Below are 19,478 nucleotides of genomic sequence, written 5' to 3' on the forward strand. Positions count from 1 at the left end.
GCAAGCCCATCTAGAAGAAGGGGGAGAGGTGAAATTCATTGTAGTCTGCAAAGGGGTTGGAATTGCTTATTGATTATTTATACATTCTTGGTCCTCTCCTGTGAGTGAAGGCACATGAGTAGGAGTCCACTCCTACACATCATCCCCAACAAGTCTCCATGAGTTCCAGCTCTTTTATAATGGTCTTTTTTTTTATAATGCATGGTTTTCTGAACCATGGTCATGCTGAGGAGTCTGCATTCTGTGCATCTATTTACTATGCTTGTGTTCCACAGTAACTGCTAATGCACTGTCTTCTTCCAGATAGGGAACATAGGGAGCGTGGGCTTTTTTCATTAGTCTGCTATGATTTGGTATTAGAATAGGGGTGGCATTTCTCTTTTTCCACAGAGCTGTCTAATATTTATTGTCTGGATCAAAATTACCATTTTTGTATATTGTAGAAGGCAAGTTGTCAACTGGCAGTTCCCTGCAAGTCATGAAAACAGCACAGTAGGTTGTAATGGAGCTGCTGTACAATGCAACTCAGTAGTTATCATTTTCATTTTCTGTTAGTGGTAGCAAGTGTTTCTCTTATTTCGGCAGTTTAATCCCATCTAAAATTAGATTTCACTGTAGTGATATTTCAGGGATAAAGGAAGTGTGAATTTGCCTTGTAATTCAATAGAAAAGAGATGCCAGCTGCAAAGCTTTTTGAGCAGGCTTCATCCTCCTTGCAAACCAAGACTCTTGACAGAAATGTGCACTGCTGTTCAGAATTTCTCGCCTGTGGTCAGAATGGAAGTAAGGGGAGGAAAGCTGGACTGGAAAGAAAGAATGCAGTGTTCAGATTATGTTTGGAAACTGGGAAAAATTAATTTGCTGATAAAGCAAATGCCACCCCATGCCCCAAGGTTAATTCTTTCAAGTATTTGGGTGCTTATCTCATTACATTTTTTCCTTGGTGAGGGCAGAGAGAGTCCTTTTACAGTTTTCTTTGCAAACTAAAAATAACTAGCCATCATTTACTACTTCTGTTCCTAATCTAATTGCTAAACATTTTACACCTGTTGGTACTCACAAACTACAGCTAAGTCTTAGGGATGAAATTGCACCTAATTAGTAGCATACTGGTTAGCATCACATTCAAATAAAATACTTTTGTCATCAGATTACATTTTCTTTGCAAAGCCCAATGTTTGGGGAAAACATCTGAAATGTACACCTGAGTTTCGTGTAGTGCTGAAGATCAGAAGGGAAACCCGGAAGGCAGCAGAAATCTGTTATTCTGAGCCTTTGCTAGCCAGTAGCTCTGTTCCATATCATACTGTCCATTTTAAGTACAATTCCCAACATAATTCAGTAAAGTTCTCTGTATAAAGAGATGCAGTGATAAGGCCCTTCATATAATTACTCCTGTTTCTCAAGGGGCTTTGCAAAATCACCAAATGATGATGCTCTCTCCTTTAAGGCATTAGAGACCGTCTCTGTTACATAACTGGCTAATGTTCCAAAAGCTGAATACTTGGAAAGAACATTGCATAAGTACTAATCTCCGGTCATAAATGGTTGGTCAATGGTTTTGATGTCTTAGATGTGATGCTCCTTACTGGATTCTGCAGTCCTGGCTAATGTCCATGAGAAATTTGCATTGGTATTCATCTCAGTTGGTGCATCTACATGTGCAATTAATGCGAGGCAATAAACTCCAGCACATATTGCACCAGTTTATTGCTCCTGGGCACCGTGTTTATACATGTGCCTGGGACTGCATCACATTGAGCTAGGTCAGAGCAGCCACAGCTGGCAGTGAGTTCAGGGGGTCAGCCTGAAAGCCCATGGCTGCCCCAACCCAGTTCAACTTGCTGCATTGGAGCTGGCTGTGGCATGAGGGTGCTTTAGTGCAGGGCTAGCACTGAAACAGCCTCATGCCACAGCCAGCCCTGTCAGTGTCTACATGTATGTTGTGGCACAGTAAATAACACCATTTTGAGATAGTACTTGTATTTACAAGTACTAAGCTACAGTGGTGTTTATTGGTTTACTGTGGCTTAAGAAGGCTGCACATATAAATGTGGAGACTTTGCTGCAGAGCTAATTAGGCAGCTCTACAGTAAAAGTCTTGTGTAGACTCGCCCAGTTGCATGTGCTTTACTCTCAATATTGTCTACACATGATTTCTATCCTACTCTAGTCATCAAGCAGTGACATTTGTAATATCTTAATATCCTAAGAATAAAATTATTACCTTATTTAGTACAAGGCTTCACTAGAAGAAAAAAATAGTTTTTAGGAACGCTGGATTTAGATAGTACCCTTACTGCAAGTTTTAAATTATTCAGATATTTCATCCCAGAGCTTGCTTCCCTTCATCTTACATTGGTCTGCTTGGATGAGTGTTTGTGTGTGTGTGTGCCTGTACTGAGATTGGGACAAAACTCCATTCATTCTTAAGGGTATGTGCATGTTATCATGCCATCGCTGCCACCATGCTCTTTCCTAAAAAAAACTATGCATACATTCTTCATTTTACAAAGTACAGCTGATGTGTTTGATGCATTTTAGAATGTGCTCAAGAAGAAGCAGTGGTAAAGGGAAAATAAATGCTGTCTCCTAGATTTCCTTAGCATGTGATTGCATTTATACCACTTCCTTCAATGCTTTTTCAAAACACAGGACCATGCAAATACCACGTGTAGAGCAGGCATAATTTCTTGATTAGTTTAAAAATTAGCTTAAAATTTTTCCTCAGGCTCGGTTGTCCTTAAATTGCTTCCTTTGGGACTGCTTTACCTGTTCTCTCTCTCCCACACAGGGTTTCCATGTCTTTTATATTCAGGTGCAGAAATGAGCCATCTGTTTTGATAAGTCATCAGAACCCCCCTTATCTTTTTCTAATTTGATCAACACCTGCTAGCAGAGTGGCTAATTTCCAGCAAACATGGCCAGCTTGTTACAAATAGTAACAGGGATTAATAATTCAGTGTGGCTTCTTCATTCCTGCTGTTACATCACAGAGAATGGTGGTTCCATCCCTGAAGAGATGTCTCTTGTATTATCATTTTCTGTGGTACCTAGCCCATTGATCCAGAATGAGGCCTCTGGGCGATGCTTGTATACAAATAGTAATAATAATTAAGAAAATATAGCTAATAATTAGACTGAAAAATGAAATTGCCAGATCATTCTTTCATTTTACTTAATCTGAATTGTTTTAATCCTATGCTGTTGTGGTTTGTTTTTTGGCTCTTTTCTGCTGTCTGCTAGGAAGACAGCATATGAAAAAAATAATTTTTAAAAATATAGACAGTACTCATCTACACCAACTCATCCTTAGCCAGCCTCTTTCAATTTTAATTTACAAAGCATAGTATTGACATAGTCTAGAGATAGCTAATGATGATTTTATATAGGTAAGCAATGTTTTAAAGGATTGCTTGACTCAGATATTGACCCAGTTGGGTGCAAAGTGGCCAAGAAGCAACATTTTGCTGTTTTTACAGTGATTCTTAACCAAGGTGCCTCAGCACCTGGAGTTCCCTTGAGGTGCTTTCAAGAGTTCTGCAGCATGTCACACAATGTTAGCACTGTTAGGTGTGCAAATATGATTTGCAAAATAAATAGAATCCAAAGTGTTAAAAACACTATGATGTGATGTGATCTGTCTGAGTTCTTTGGAACAGAAGAATTGCTTTATAATTTTTCTGTAGTAAAAAAATAGTGAAAACTAAAAACAGCCATTTTCTATGGATCCATGCCCCAAGTTTGTGGAGGGGTGCCCAGAGTCTAAAAACTTTGAGAACCACTAATCTACAGGAATTGTGCTATTTGGAACCTAGGTAAAAGTTGTTTTTATCCGATAAATTTAGAATTGGCTGCAACAAAAGGGTAACAAGAAGCCAAATCTTTTATTGGTAAAATCTTACCAAAAGATAAAAATGTAGTTCTCTAGTAAAATAAATAGGTGCCTTATATATGATTCACTTGAGTGGATCTTAATGCCCATGCAGAAATCCAGTAGGATCTATCCATATGTCAGGCATCAGCTGCATGGATTAAATTGCAAAATCAATACTTAAATAGGCAGACAGTTGCTAAAGTGTAGAAACTGGTGTGAAGCAGAGGCTCTTTCCCACTATCTCTGCTTTGTATGAATAGTCCTTGGAGCATGGTCTTCAGCCTAGGTCTCCCATATTCCAGTCAAGTGCTGTGACCACAAGGCTGTTTCCTGGTTAGGGTGAATCTTTCTCAGGTTTTTTCCAGAAATTCCATCTGGGCCTGAAAAACCTTTCTCAGCCAAAGTTGAGTTGACATATGTATGTCCCCACAAAACATTTTGATATCAACGAATCTGCATTTTGCAAAGCATTGTTTCAAAACTTCTTCATCCATCTCCATTAATCATGCCAGATTTGTTGCTCTCTTGATAGTGTTGCAGAAAAGGACTACTGTAGAACAGGGCTGGTCAACCTGTTGGCATGCTTGCCACAAGTAGGAGCACTTAGGTAATATGCATGTTTCAGCTCCCTTTTTAGTTTCATCAGTTTTGTAGAATATGTAATTGTACATTAGTATCTGATCCCACTTTTTAAAATCTTCTAGAATCTTTATTTTCATTCACAGATTTTAAAAACCACCCTTAAAAACACATAACCATGTTGTGAAAAGAATTTTGTGAAGTAACAAAGGGAATTAGAGTTTCCAAACACAGCTGGAAAGGTAAAGGGATTTTTTTTAATTAATAAAATATTGCCATGTCGCATATTCATAACAGAACAGCTGCCTCAGAATCCTTGGCCATAATTGAGTTTTCTAATTAATACAAACTACTTGGCCTTTAGGCTCCTAGATTAGAATTCAATTATTGTCTTGCAAAATAGAATATCCTTCCTATTATCTATTCTCCAGTGCACAGGACTTCTTTCTGAGCAGAGACAGACCAATTCAATAAAACATGTTCATTTAAATGAAATCTTGCAGACACTAGGCTAGATCCAATAAAGGACTTAGGATCTTTATGTTAGGATCTGCTGTGACTAGCTTTTAGGCATCAGGCTGCTCACAATAGATCCAGAACCCAGTGTTAAGTGCCGAGGCCTCCTACACAGAGCATAGGGAAAAGTTAGGCACCTTGGAATGGGATTCAAGCCAGCTAGTATGCTAAGTGGAGAGCTGACCATAGGGAACATTAAGTGTTATGTTTGACTGAAATCCCATCCCTCTTTGGGGCCTAGATATCTGGCTTAGAGCTTCCTGGAGATACCTTTGGTCAACTGGAATCCAAAGTCTCCTGTGGGTAGGTGCTTATAACCTTTCCTTCAAAGAACTGAGTAAGGCTCCCTGCTTCTTTAGCAGGGCGTGGTACCACCACCAGTCACATTTCATGTAAAATCCTAATACAGGGGTGGCCGGCCTGTGGCACGAGTGGCTCAGACAGCTTCTGTGTGGCATGTGTTAGATCAGGAAGGGGACAAGCAGCAGACAGGACAAGAAGCAGAAAGGAGAGCAGGAGATCAGACAGGTTATGCAGGTCAGGAAGCAGAAAGTAGAACAACAGATCTGGCAAAGGAAGGGGATCAGAGTGGCTCTTGGGGAGGGTGTAGTGGTAATTTGTGGCATGCCTGTCAAAAAGCGTGGCCCCCACTACCCTAGTACTTTGAGTACTTGCCTGAAAAGGGAGCGGGCTCAGTGTCCTCGTCATTCTAAAGAAACTCAAGTCCACATTCAGCACCACCCAAGAAAGCCCTAACTGCCAGGCTATAAGATGTTAACCACCACTCCTGTTGAACCTATGCCCCTGTGCAGCAAAGAGTGCATGATTCATAGGGCCAGGGAGAGAACAAACAAGAAGCATGACTGTAGTCTAGTGGTTAGGGCACCTGAGTGGTCTTGAGTTCTTGTCCTGGCTTTCACGAGTGCCTCTGCATTTTACACTGTAGAACCTTTGGGGAAAAAACGTATCTTAGAAAGTGTCCACACCTGCATTTTATGAGGATAGGTGTATGTTAGGTGTGCTATGAGAACACCTCCAGGACTGAGCAGTGAAGGGGACCAAGCTAGAGGATGCCTAGCTTGTGGGTGGGCTTTTGAGGAGCTTGGTGATAAATTGTTCAGACTGGGCAATTCTATGTATGTGCAAAAGCAGGATTCTAGGTACCTTGTGGGGGGGTGCAGATAAAAGTTATATTTGTTGCATGATTGGGCCCCCTGAAAGCACTCTACACTCGTGCGGTGACACGTGTGCATGGCTGCAGAACACTTTAAAAGTGGCTGATCATACAACAAATTAACTGTTATCTAATGAAAGATCAGATGAAGGTGCTGCAAAGTGGAGCGCCTTAGGGAACTTTTGTTCCCTAGGATCAGTTATCAGTGAGAGAGGTTAGGCTGATGCAGCACAGCCCCACCCCGGTTCTGTCGTTAGGAAGGGAGGGGGATTGGAGGACGAGGAGGGGGAGCTGCAGACTAGGGTTTGCCCAGTCTAAGCTGGAAGGAGGTAGGGGTGTGGTGGACTGGAGCACCCCAGCAAGCAGCTATCCCCTCCCTCCACCCACCCCCATGCCTCTCTTCCCTTAGTCCAGGCCAGGAAAACTGCAGCCTGCAGCTCCCCCTCTTCTCTTCCCTCCCTGCTCCCTTCCTGCAGACAGTACAGGATGTGAGAGGGTGAGAGGGCAGCACAAAATTGTATCGGCCAAGCCCTGATCATGGGACAGATAGGCTCAGTTTCCCAGCTCTCTCCCCCCGCCCCAACAGGAGAACATCTGTTGGGTCTGTGGAGGCAACATACTGGCCTAGGGAGGCAACGTACTGGTGCTCTAACTCATAACGCTTTATGCACGTCTGTCAGCACCCAGAGATTTTCAAGTAAAACAGGAGAGTGCTCAGTGACTTTAGTCTCCTCCAACATTAGGCCTCAGAAAGCACAAAACCTGTTGCCTCCAGATTCCCCCAAGTGCAGAGGCCAGTATGAAAACAGGTGAGAGGCTGAGAGTGATTGGAGAGAGTATTAAGGAGAGGCCTGTGAGCCAGCTGTGTGTGTTGCATAATGTGATAGCACTGATGTAGGAAGGGTAGAGATTATACAGGACCCTAAAGCATCAAAACATTGATTCTCAACCCAGGTGCTATGGCACCCTGGAGTACCTTGCAAACCTTTCATGAGTGACCCAGGTTTCTATGTAATGTTAGTACTGTTAGGGTGTGTCTACATGTTGCCCTACTTCACCGTAGTGACACTCTACGTTGCTCTACAACACACAGTGGTGACATAGTGGTCACGTAAGTCTACACGTGATCAGCAGCTACTTCACCATAGTGGCGTGCCCCCCCATTTTAGCACACTGCTATGGTGAAATAGCGGTGAAGTCTAACCATGCACCACATGCATGGCACAGTACGTGCAATTACTGCACCATGCTTTGGTACTTCCCAAGTAAGGTACTAAAACATGGCACCATGGCAACATCGCCATACAATGACGTGTAGATGCACCTTTAGGTGTGCAACCATGATTCACAAGGTAAAGCCAAATATTTCAAGTAGGGATCTGTAGTGTATTAAACTCATTCTGACCAATTGTGGGCTTTCTGAGTTCTTTGCAGCAGAAAAACTACTATTATTATTTTTCCACACTAATAAAACAAGTGAAAACTAAGAACTAGCATTTTTCCCAGGGGATGAGTCTAAAAAAGTTGAGAAACACTAAACGGTGGGGAGGCAGAAGAAGTCTTCAAGAACGGGGGATGATGTGATCCTGCAAGTGGGAAAGGAACAGGTGTCCCTTCTGTTCTTCTTTCCCTTAAGCTGCCCCAGTCCCCAAAAGGTTGTTTCTAAAGATCTAGCCTTATTTGTGCATTTTCTTTCATTCTAGTCAACCAAACCTTGAAGACCAAGGAAAGAGCCATTCATTTGTAACAACTAGACAGTTGAAATGACCCATTTAATTGTGGTTACTAATTGCTGCCCTTGGGAGTTCTTTCTATTCAGAAATACAGATCCCTTCGGGGTGCCTTGTTTGCTATAGATCACTTGATATTTGTATGGAACATTCAGGATTGTTCAGGTGTATTATCCAACCCCACAGCTGATTTCTGCCTAGGCAGAAGTGCTCCAATTGACAGTCATGCTCCAACTTCCAGAACCCTTGGGCTGGATGAGTGGTGTGAGCCTGGTCCACAGGCTGGATCCAGCGTGGGGCCAGCGTGTAGGATTGATCCATGGGTACGATTTGGCGCACTGGCCCACCCTGCACACTAGAGTGAGCCATGGATTGATACCGTGTGCTTGCACAATCTGACATACAGGGCTGTGTCAACTGGTCTGCATGACTACCCATGGGTCTGGAAATTTGGTGGCAGAGGAGTGGTGACAGCATTAATTACCATGGTCCTAGATTGCTGCCACTGCTCCCCTGCTGCTAACTTTGCAGACCCATGGGGAACCCCATAGATCAGATGTCCTATTTCAGTGGTGGGGATGTGTCAACTGGAGAGGAACTCTGAAAGGGGGTATGCACAGTGCTGTGAGACAGGAAGATCCAGCTATGTTATTAATGTCTAACAACAAATATGGGTTTAAACATTGTTCGGCCGAGAGTTAATAAATCACATTGACTAGTGAGGCTATTCCAATGAATAGAGCAGGTAGGAGTCAGTGCATGATGTAGTGAATGACAGGAATCCATTCCAGATTGGAGTTCCTATATGATCAGAGAGAAGTTGGGGGAATTATTTATCCATAAATGACAGCAGCCTGCGTACATTTGGGCAAGAACTGCTATAACATGGCACCTCAGTGCTCTGTGAACAACAGTGCTCTACAAAAATGTTACTGTTTTAGTCACGTGCCTGTTTTTTGCTTTGTTTTGTTTTGGTTTTTTTGGACATCCTACATTGATACCCTACCATTATTCTACCGTTATAATAAAAATGTGAGGGGCATCGAGCAGGTTTGGGGTCAGTCCCTTCAGCCTCTACCTCTGAGGGAATACCACTCCTTTCCAGTTGGTGTCCATTCACATGTGGATGGAGATCTTCTTCAGCAAAGCTCCTTTCTACAATATTTTGTAGGGGTTAACCTACGTAGAGGGAACAGAAACAGAAATGGGCCTAAGCTTCATCCTAGGATTTAAAGGATTGAAATTGGGTTGCTCTTTTGCTAAGGAAAACAACACTTCCTGGGTCATGTAGCTTGATCCACTTCATGAACTTTTACTGGTAATAATATCTTGTAATTTTGCAATGGCAGTCGTCATTGTTTGACTTTTCTTTTTTCCCTTTGCAGCCTTGTTGTTCTATTGGACCTTAGCTTTCATAACCAAAACCATCAAATTTGTAAAGTTCTGTGATAACAACATTGGATTTTCTCAGCTCCGATTTTGCCTCACTGGACTCCTTGTTATTCTATATGGAATGCTACTAGCCGTGGAGATTAATGTCATCAGGGTGAGGGTAAGTCTCATTTCCAAGTACTCTTATTCTGCCCTTCCCGTCCCCCCGAATATTAAGTATTGAATGTGTTTTCTGCATGAAAGATACTAATGTCATGTTTTTGAAACTGGGAAAGATTTGAAAATGCAACACCAGCCTAAACGTGTTAGACTGAATTAATTTTTAATGTAAACTATTTTGACTCTGCTACAGAGTTACAATTCAGATAGATATAATCCATTTTATTTTTTTAATGCAGGTGTTATTTATGAATGACAACTTCACTGTTCTGAAAACAATCATAGTACAGGGAACACCTCGGTAAACTGGACTGTCTTTGGTATCAGAAAACATCTCTAGACACTGAAGTAGTATCTCTCATTTCCAATTTCCCAGAGCAGATAGAATGTGATTTAGCATGATACTGAGGCAAGTTGAGTCTTTTCAGATAATTTTTCATTTTTATTCTGACCACCCTTAAAACCTGTATAAATAAATGGCTTTGGAGTTTACTAGGTGAAATCCAACCCAAAATCATTACTGCCACTTTCACCCCACACATATTTGCACACAACATTGAGTTAAACCAGCCACTAGAAAAGGCTTCAGGTCTGTGTAGTTCTTACATCTCACTTATTTATCACTGCAGTACTGGAGAACTTTCCACAATTGCATTAAGCAATGCCCCTAATATCTATCATGTTTGTTCTCTCATCCTGCATCCACAGGGAGTTTAAGGAGTGTGGAGTGTGTGTTTGTGTAAATATGTTTATGTTGGAGAAGGCCAGGGAAAAGAAATGACTGAAGAGAAAAAATTTAGTGTATAACAGATGACAGGAGGTTTAATAGGAATTTTAATCTTAATCTCACAAATGATACAATATCAGTATTAGAAATGAAAATAAGATATTGGTGGTAAAAGGTCATTTTCTCTACTAGCAAGTGATAATTACTTTCTGGGGAGAAAATAAATTGTACAAACAGATTGAAATCAAGATATATAAGCCCTACTTGTAAAACGAGTTTATTGTTCTTGAACATGATGCAAGCAAGAGGTTTCAGGCCAAAAATTCATAGTCATTTTCTGATCTGAACATATCTGCTAAATAATTTTCAAACCTACATATCTCTCTCTTATTAGAGAAGCAAAAACTGAAACCATTGAATTTTGCTTTCACTTATACCCATTCAGCTTTGTTGATTTTGCTGGCATTGCGTGTGATTTTGTGAACGCAGAATTTGGCTTAATATGATTATGTAGTGTAGTCCACTTACATTTGTATTGGATAACTGCATAATTTGCTTAACTGAGTAACATGACTTTGGTCCCAGTTTTTTACCTATTGTTCACAATGCATAAATTGCTTAAGCACATAGAAGCTCTCTGTCACACTGTCTGTTTTGTAAGAGATTTGTACTCCTTTTAACTGTATAATGGCTGAAGATAACTAGGAGCTGTTGAATTAAGGCAGAGTCCTATTCATTTCAAGAGTGCTATTAGAAGTATAAATCGTACTGACAAATGAGAAAACCAGTCTCAGCAGTGGTATCAGCATGAGATGCTTTACTACACAGTAGAGCAAATTACTGCACAGTAAGCATCATGGTCTACACATGCAGTCCCTTACAATGCAATAATTTGCTCTATTCCACCATTAATTTGTACCTGTATTTGCAAATGCAGGTAGCAAATTAACAGCAGAGTTGCTACTGTACAGTAAAGTGTACATAGATGGCTGACCAGGAGAAAATTTGCTGCTGGGCAGCACAGGGCAGGGGATTGCTCCCTGCCTCCATGAGTTGCCTGCTACCAGGGTGGGCTCCAGTCTCCAGGCAGGGACAGTGTCCCCGTGCTGTGGCATCGGGGAGCTCCCAGCCCCTTTTCCACAGTTGCAGAGCCAGGGCCAGGAGCTCCCTGCTGCTAGGCCCTGGGAACATTGTCCCAGCCCAGGCTTTGCCACTGGAACCCATCCTGGCAGCAGGCAGCTCTTGGGGCAGGAAGAAAATCTCCCAGTCCCCATTTTGATCATGGAGCTGGGGCTGGGATCTGCCTGCACGAGGAGAGTTCTCCATCCAGCCAGAAGCTAGCTGGGACCTACCTTAGACTGGAACAGGTCCTAGCCAGTGCTTGAGTTGTGTGGGGAAGTTTCCATGTGCAGCCTGGAGATGGCTGGGAATTTCCTGAAACACAAAAATTCCCAGCTAGCTCTGGACAGCCAAGGCTGACTTCTCTGCACAGCCCAGGAACTGTCCTGGCCTGGGGCAGATCCCAGCCCTGTTGCTGTTTCCCAGCCCATATCAGGCGATCAAGTCACAGGGCTTGGAAAGGGGTGCAGGGGAGGAGCAGGTCCCAGGCCCCTGCCCCAATCTGTCCATGGGGCAGGTAACAGTGAGCCCCAGGCTGGGCGGAGATTCCTGCTGGGGGCTCACTGCTAGCTGCTCCATGGGCAGATCAGGGCCTGCTCCACCCCTACCCCCACCCCTCTTTCCAAGCCGCCTGCCCCCAGTTGGGGAGCTGGGGCCAGGAGTTCCCTGCTGCCAAGGCAGTGAGACATTGTCCCAGCCTAGGCTGTGCCATCAGAGGCCACCCCAGCAGCAGGCAGCTCCCTGAGGCAGGGAGCAATCTCCCAGCCCCTGCCAGGAGAGAGCTGTCTCCTGGCCCCATGTACCCTGCCAGCCTGGCCGGGCATCCAGGGGGAGCCTGGAGTTTCCCCTGGATGCTGCAGTGGGGCAGAGCAGGGGGGGAGCAGCCCTCTCCAGACTGCTCCCCGATACCTGCACATGTAGACATCTGCCCAGCATGGGTTTGCTCCACAGTAAACTACACATGTAGCTTGCACATGTAGATGCATCCAGCAAGATACAAAAAGCTTAACATAGACTGTACCTGCAGTTAATAAATGTTGTTTACCACAGCACAGTAGCTCATTACTACCATGCAGTAACATTACATGGCATGAAGCATGACACAATGCTGTTGTGCAGTAGTAACAAGCTACTGCACAATAGTAATGAGCTACTGTGCAGTCAGTGTCACCAAAAAGCCATTCTGGGGCGCTACTAAGCAGTAACTCCAGTTACTGTGCAGTCATTTAGTACTTGTGTATGCAAGTACTAAATGGCTGCAAAGTTACAACTGCGCAGTCAGCATCTTGTGCAGACGCAGCCAGTGGGCTCATCTACATGTGCAGTTAATGGGCAGCAATAAACTGGTGCATGTCACACCAGAGTTTATTGCTCCCAGACACACCATTTGCACATGCACCTGGGGCCACAGTGCTTTTAGCCAGATTGGAGTAGCAGCCCCCCACAACCTGGTCAGGGGTCCAGGGAGTCAGCAGCCAGCTTAACATGCTGCAGAGGGGCTGCCTGGGGCAAGTCTAGCTGGCAGGCAGCCCCTGCACTGAAGCATCATCATGCTCCAGTCAGCCCCTCTAACATCTACACATGCATTGCTGTAGGATTTACAAGTACTGTCCTGCTGCAGAGTTAATTAGCTTCCTCCATGCTAGTAACACAGCACACAGACACAAGATGTTTACTGTGGAGCTGATTAAGCAACTCCACAGTAATCATCTCATGTAGATGCACCCATTGAATTCAGGTCAAGTCTATATCCTTTTTCAGTTCCAAGGATATCTAATTGACAGAGTAAACTGCACAATTACAGTTCAACACAGTGTATTATATCCCATGTTACCAAATAGCTGAGAAGAAGAAATAATAGTATGAAGAAGTAATAATGGGCCATTTTTTAATCTGCATTTGAACAGGAATCCCTAGTACTAACTGAGCCCATTATTAAATATACTGCATATAATAAGCATATTACTCATTTATTATGATGAGCACATTACTGCTTTATTATATGTTCCATATTCAGAATATTGAGAGCAGGAAATATTGGTCTAGGTTCTGGGTCTTTTATTGATTTAAATGGGAGAAATACTTGTTAGTATCAAATCCAGTCCAACTTCAATGGCTTTTGATGCAAACTCAAAGCTTTTTAATGAGCATTTTACAGAACTGGCAAAATAGTCTTATATAAATGTTACTTTTTTGGCCAGAATTTTGGAAAGCATTTAAGAAGACTGGACTTTTATCTCTTATTGAATTTGGTTCAGATTTGGCAGCTCATTTAATTTGGGTCCTTTGAAAGTCCAAGTCTTTTACTCAGTGGTTGTGTATTCCTGTCTTTTCCCTCACTATCACATTCCATAAATATTTATTTTCTCTTCTCTTTTCTCTGTGTTTACTGTGATTCTTTGTGCAATTTCAGAGATATGTTTTCTTCAAAAATCCCAAAGAAGTAAAGCCTCCTGAGGATCTCCAGGACCTTGGAGTCAGATTTCTTCAGCCGTTTGTGAATTTGCTCTCCAAAGGAACATACTGGTGGATGAACACGTTCATCAAGACTGCCCATAAAAAGCCAATAGACATGAAAACCATAGGCAAGCTGCCTATTGCTATGAGAGCTCTGACCAATTATGTTCGCCTTAATGAGGCTTTTGAAGCACAAAAGGTATGAAAAAGTGTGGAATTCTTCCCAGTAAGAATCTGAAACCAGGGGGATGGCATGTAATGAAGAGCCTCCCCCATTTATTCATGTGCAACCTTTGGGAGGGCTTTGAAAGATTTCTGTCTTTGAGGTAAAGGATAGGCAGATACCACCTCTACCCTACTTCTTTGGTGGCTGGAAGGGGGAGAAGAAAGATTACTGTGGCTCCATCTTTCCATGTGGAGGCCAAGTTTGCTACTACAAACAAACTTATCCCATGAAACTGTATAGCAGTGAGTAGAACTCTGCTTTTCAGTGCTCCTTCTAGGGCAGTACAGTAAATGCCAGTTAATTCTCTACTCCAAGGGAATGCAAGAATGGCAAATTATTCATCCAGGACCAATTACCAGGAGCTGATAATGAGCGTTGGAAGGAAATCAGACTTTGAAAAATACCTGCAAAGTATCCTCAATTTGAATTTAATATAACAAAAATTATTTATGGGTAATATTTATGTGCTTTTTTAAAATTCTGGACAGAACAAAAGATCTCAATATCCCCAAGGATCCAAGTCAATTTGGCGTGCTCTCTGCTCTGCGTTTGGGAAGCCACTAATTCTCAGCAGCACATTCCGTATTCTCGCAGACTTGCTTGGATTTGCCGGTCCACTTTGCATCTTTGGGATTGTTCATCATGTTGGAAACAGGAATAGACCCAGCCATTCACAGGTACCATTTAGAATATCTTGATGAATCTGATCTATAGTTCTTGGGAGTATTTCCATTGAGTTCAGTAGGTTTTGGGTCAGTCCTTAAGTAACTGTGCATTGGTTAGTCCCTAACCTTTAAGCTAAGGACAGAAGCTACACATAAACCAATTTTGAGTGATCAGGAACCAGTTTAAACCTGTAACAGACCAGAAGTTCAGTGCACTTAAACCACTTTCAAACTAGCTGAAACTGGTTTAAAATAAACCTTGATGGCTGTAGTATCAGACTTAACTGATTTAGATCAACCCAGTTTATGGAACTTCTGTCCCAGATCCCCTCCCAATTCAACTTAACTCACAATCCTCCAGCATCCCAGAATGCTGTGCAGCCATGGGCTGTGCTCTCTGCTCCAGCAGAGCAAGGCAGCTGTGCCTCAGCTGTAGGATCCCTGGCAGCCCACTCCTAGTGGATTCCCCTGGCCCTGCCACCTCCTCTACTGGGGGAATTGGCCTGGAAAAGCTCACAATGGGTGCTTTACTCCCCCCACCCAAGTCAGGAGCTGGGATAGTTACCTTGCTATGTGCTTTCCCCAGCTGGCAGGCCAACTGGGTGGGGGGGAGGAAACGGCCTCCACTGTGGGCTTCCTCCCATGCCAGCCCAGCCTGGCTGAAGGTCCAGAGATTTTTTTTTGGGGGGGGGGGGGGAAGGGGGGAGAGGCTGTCCCCCCTCACTCCCTCCTCAGGTGGCCTGCTAGCTGAGGAGGGGGGTAGCTGGGTGATTGTTCTGGCTGCGGGGAAGCCCACTGTGGGGGCTTTACTCCCCCTGCCTGAGCCAGAAAATTGGGTGATCACCTGACTATCTAGGCAGTTTACAGAAACCTGGAAAGATTGAATCAATTCACCCTCAGGCTTTTTGACTGTCTGTACTTATCCATAAAGAACATTACTTCGTAGTATATTTTTCAACGCTTACTTTGAATGTCATTGTGTAATATTATTATTTTTACTTGGGTAATGCCCAGAATGTGCCAAGCATTATTCATGGCCCTAAGAAGGCTTCTTGATTCAGGAAAGCCTCCCTATTTAAGATATTGCTTTTACTACATGCATAATTCCTTGAATGTCAATCCCTGAACAGGGATAAATTTAAGCATGTAACTAAATGCTTTCGTGAACTGAAGCTACAATAGCTGTAATGTAGAATTTACAGTCTGAGAGGGATGAAGTGTACTTTTGAGCGGCTCAGCTTTTCATTAAAAAAAAAAGCTGTGGGCTGTCTGAAATGACTAAAAACAGCACTAGGCTTTCATCATAGCAGAAAAGGAAAAACTTACTTAGCTGTGACAAAGAATTTCCATCAGTGTCTTCAGGGAGATCATATTTGAAAGGTCAATGTGGACTGATTCAAAAGGATGCTCTTCAAGAGAATGAAATCCAAGAAAAAATAGACTTCAGTCTTGAGTGGTCTCAAAACGAAATGTACAATAAACATTTTCTTATTCTGAGACGAGTCAGATTTGTTCCAATATAGGAAATAAATTACTATAATTTACTATTCTCTGATATTTTAATACACTGTTGTTTGTTGCAAGAGACCTTGTTCAAAGCCCACTGATGTGAATGAAAGACTACAGTTGACTTCAGTGTACTTTGGAGCTGACTCAGAGTATATTTCCTTGCATATACCTGCCCTTAAATGTAACATGCCTCCTGTTATTTAAAGGTAGCATGAAGAAAAAAAGATCTTACCTTGGATAGGGTAGAAGATATGGAGCTGAGTTTGTTCCAGAGCCTGCTGCCAGCCCTGATCACCAGATGGGGCCCATGGACTGACCCCATGTCCTGGCTTGATCCGGTGTGCCAGGTCTGATCTGATATGCCAGATGTAGAGCAGCAACTGAGGCCTGATCTGGCATGGCAGCTCCAGGGCCATATATTGGGTCTGACCTAGTGTGCCAGTGTTGGCTATGGACGAGCTCCATGTACCAACCCAGTCTGGTATGCAGGGCCATGTCGGCCAAGCAGAAGGACTCCCCATTTATCCAGGCATTTGGAAGCTGAGGAATGGGGCAAGTGTTAATTGCCATCACATTCAGAGCTGTGGCAATTAATGTTGCCATTATTCTCCTGCTGCTAAATTTCTGGACTCATAGGGATCAATTTGTCTGACATATAATGTATATCCCAATTTCCATCACTTGGTTTTGTGGGTAAAGTGAAGGTAGAGTATAAAGATGTATTGAATGTGTTGGGGGAAATTTTTAACAAAGGTTTCGATCTGAAAAATAATTATCTATCCATCCATCCATCCATCGTTATCTTGTGGCCTTTATTCTTATACTTGGAAACTGCAGTGTTTAACTTCTCACATGTTTCAGTTAGAGCTCTTCCTATAGAGTACTCAGAGGACTAGCAGTGAAGACTGAATTTCCAAGCTTTCCTGCCACCTTGCTGTCTTGCCATTCACATTGGATTTGCCTGAGTGGCAGTCTCAGGACTGTTCCAGTTTAAACCAGTTGGGGATCACTGAACTACAATCCTGTCTAGTCATAGCCCCTCCTCAGCTCAGAAGCAGGGGAAGAGAAGGCTGTGAAAGAATTACCTATATAGTTGATTACGCTGACATTTCTACCTGGAGATCCACAGTGAGCTATCCTGAGATATCCATTATTAGGTATTAGTTCTTTGGCCCTCTACCCTGATACGGGAGGGGGAGGGGGGCATAGCATAGGCCAAGATGAGACCTCTAGATTTTTTAGTGAGTTGATTAGGCTGAAATATGGGAAAACCCATCTGAGCCTTTTTCTAAAAATGTAGTGAACACTGTTTAATTAAGTAATTTGCAAATATCCATTGAGTTTTCAACTCCAGCATCTGAAAATAAATTGGAAAAATGAATCAGCTCATCATGGACCATGAATAAAACCAAGATAGTATTTTACTTTTGATACAATTAAAATTGTGAGAAGTGTTCTGGTTCTTTGGGGCAGAGTGTCAGAAACACCCATAACCTCAACTTGTAAGATGTTGGTGTGCCAGGGTGGTGATAGGGCAGCCACGAGGGGCCTGATCTTTGTTGTGGCAGTGCAACCCCAGCCTCTTCCCCACTGTCTGCCCTGAGGCATGCATGCCAAGCAAAATGCGTTTATGTGCCATACTCTGGCACATGTGCTGGGGTTTGCCTACCCCTGCTCTGGAGTATATTGCTCCAGAGTTTATTCATGCTCAGCACATTGAGCCTGGTCGGAGCAGTTCCAGCTGGCAGCAGCCCAGGGCTGCTCTGGCTGGGCTTAGTGTGATGTGGAGGGCCTGGCTAGGGCACAAGGCTGCTTCAGGGTGGAGCTAGCCAGCATACAGACCCTGCACTGAAACATCCTCATCCCAGCCAGCCAGGCAGTATCTACACATGAACTGCTGTGCATGAAAAAATTCCTGAGCAGGCTCGTGCTTTTATGTACAAGAAGCAGCCTGCTCTGGAGTTTATTAGTTTTGTGTGCCCTAATAGGGGCACATGTGTAGACATGGAGACATTTACTATGGAGCTAATTTGGCAGCTCCACAGTAAATGTCTCGTGTAGATGCACCCAGTGATATTTATTGCCAGCTCAGCAAGAGTAGAAATTATTTAGGCTCTGTTGCCTTGTGGGGTCAGGCCAACTCTCAGGATCTCAATATTGCGCTGTTAGACAGGAGGGTGTGACACAATTGCACATAAACAAACACACAAATCAATTAGGTGCATACACACACATGCACTACCAACTCAGGCACATACACATCCAAACCAGCCTAGGTACATGCATACCTATTACCAATTCAAACACATACACTATACACCCTAAAAGTTAGACAAAAATCAATTGTCCATACCCACACATTCAGTACACATACACAGATCACTAATTCATATGTCATGCACACAATGACATATATATATACACACACACACACACACACACTCACCAGTTCACACACATATAGCCCACCTACACATACACACAGGTAAGTTCCTAACTTAGATGGTACAGTGTGTATGTGTGTGCTTGGGGTACCTGGGATACTTGGGGAAAGGTTAAGGTGAGAGAGAGTTAAAGTGTAGGGAGTGAAAGTTGCCAGAACTGGTATTAGAACCGATAGACTAGAGAGAAGCTAGCTAAGGACCTGAGAGTTGGGTTACTTAAGGTAGGCTGGGGCTGGAAACTGAGGCAGACAGCTGATATATTGTGGGGGGCTCAGATAAGTGGTGGCAAGGAGGAACCAGTCAGGAAACAGACAAAAACCCAACTCGGGGTTTCAAAATAACAGGTTTATTAAACAGATCACACACACACGCATGCACAATAGGAGCAGGAGAAAGAGACTCAGTGGAAGGTTTGGAGTCCAGGTAGGGAAGAGAAACAGAGTCCAAGTCCTTGGTTGAAGAAGGAGTGTGGGTGATAGCTAGCTATCCAGGCTGGAGAGGGGTCTTTGTCCAGTAGGTGTTGTCCAGAGGGGGGTCGCCAGCCGGGCCTCTGGGTGGATAGGTGGTGTGGCATGGTGCTAGTCCAGATGGAGAGGGCATCCCAAAGAGTCAGTCTTCACTACCCCTTTTTATGGGGCAGACTACCTCTGATCTCCTATGAGGAGGGCCTGTCCAGGTCATGTCAGTCCTGTTCCAGAGGGCTCCAGGTGTTCTTAGTGAGCATGTGCAGCCTTGGTAGGTTGCCTCATCTTTTGTTTCTTGAATGCTGAGGGTGTTTCCAGGGGCTGGGTCGTTGGTCCAGGTATTGGTGTTGATGGTTTGGTCATTCAGAGGGAGCTATTTTTAGACCTACTGCCATTGTCTCTCAAGCACCCTCATTCATCCCCATTCATTCAGGAACCAA

General features: G+C 43.4%; 1 protein-coding gene across 4 annotated transcripts in view; it reads left to right on the forward strand.

The window, feature by feature from the left end:
• ABCC8 (ATP binding cassette subfamily C member 8) overlaps positions 1 to 19,478 on the forward strand; it is a 148,145-nt gene that overhangs the window by 7,525 nt on the left and 121,142 nt on the right. For all 4 annotated transcript variants that reach the window (XM_090032571.1, XM_090032572.1, XM_090032573.1 and 1 more), the window contains exons 4-6: positions 9,262 to 9,428; positions 13,687 to 13,929; positions 14,445 to 14,633. In XM_090032571.1, the coding sequence (XP_089888697.1) occupies positions 9,262 to 9,428; positions 13,687 to 13,929; positions 14,445 to 14,633 (599 nt within the window). The remainder of the gene's footprint in view (positions 1 to 9,261; positions 9,429 to 13,686; positions 13,930 to 14,444; positions 14,634 to 19,478) is intronic.

This window comes from Crocodylus siamensis, chromosome 2 (genome assembly GCF_052110815.1).
Source record: "Crocodylus siamensis isolate JL-2025a chromosome 2, ASM5211081v1, whole genome shotgun sequence".
NCBI lineage: Eukaryota > Metazoa > Chordata > Crocodylia > Crocodylidae > Crocodylus > Crocodylus siamensis.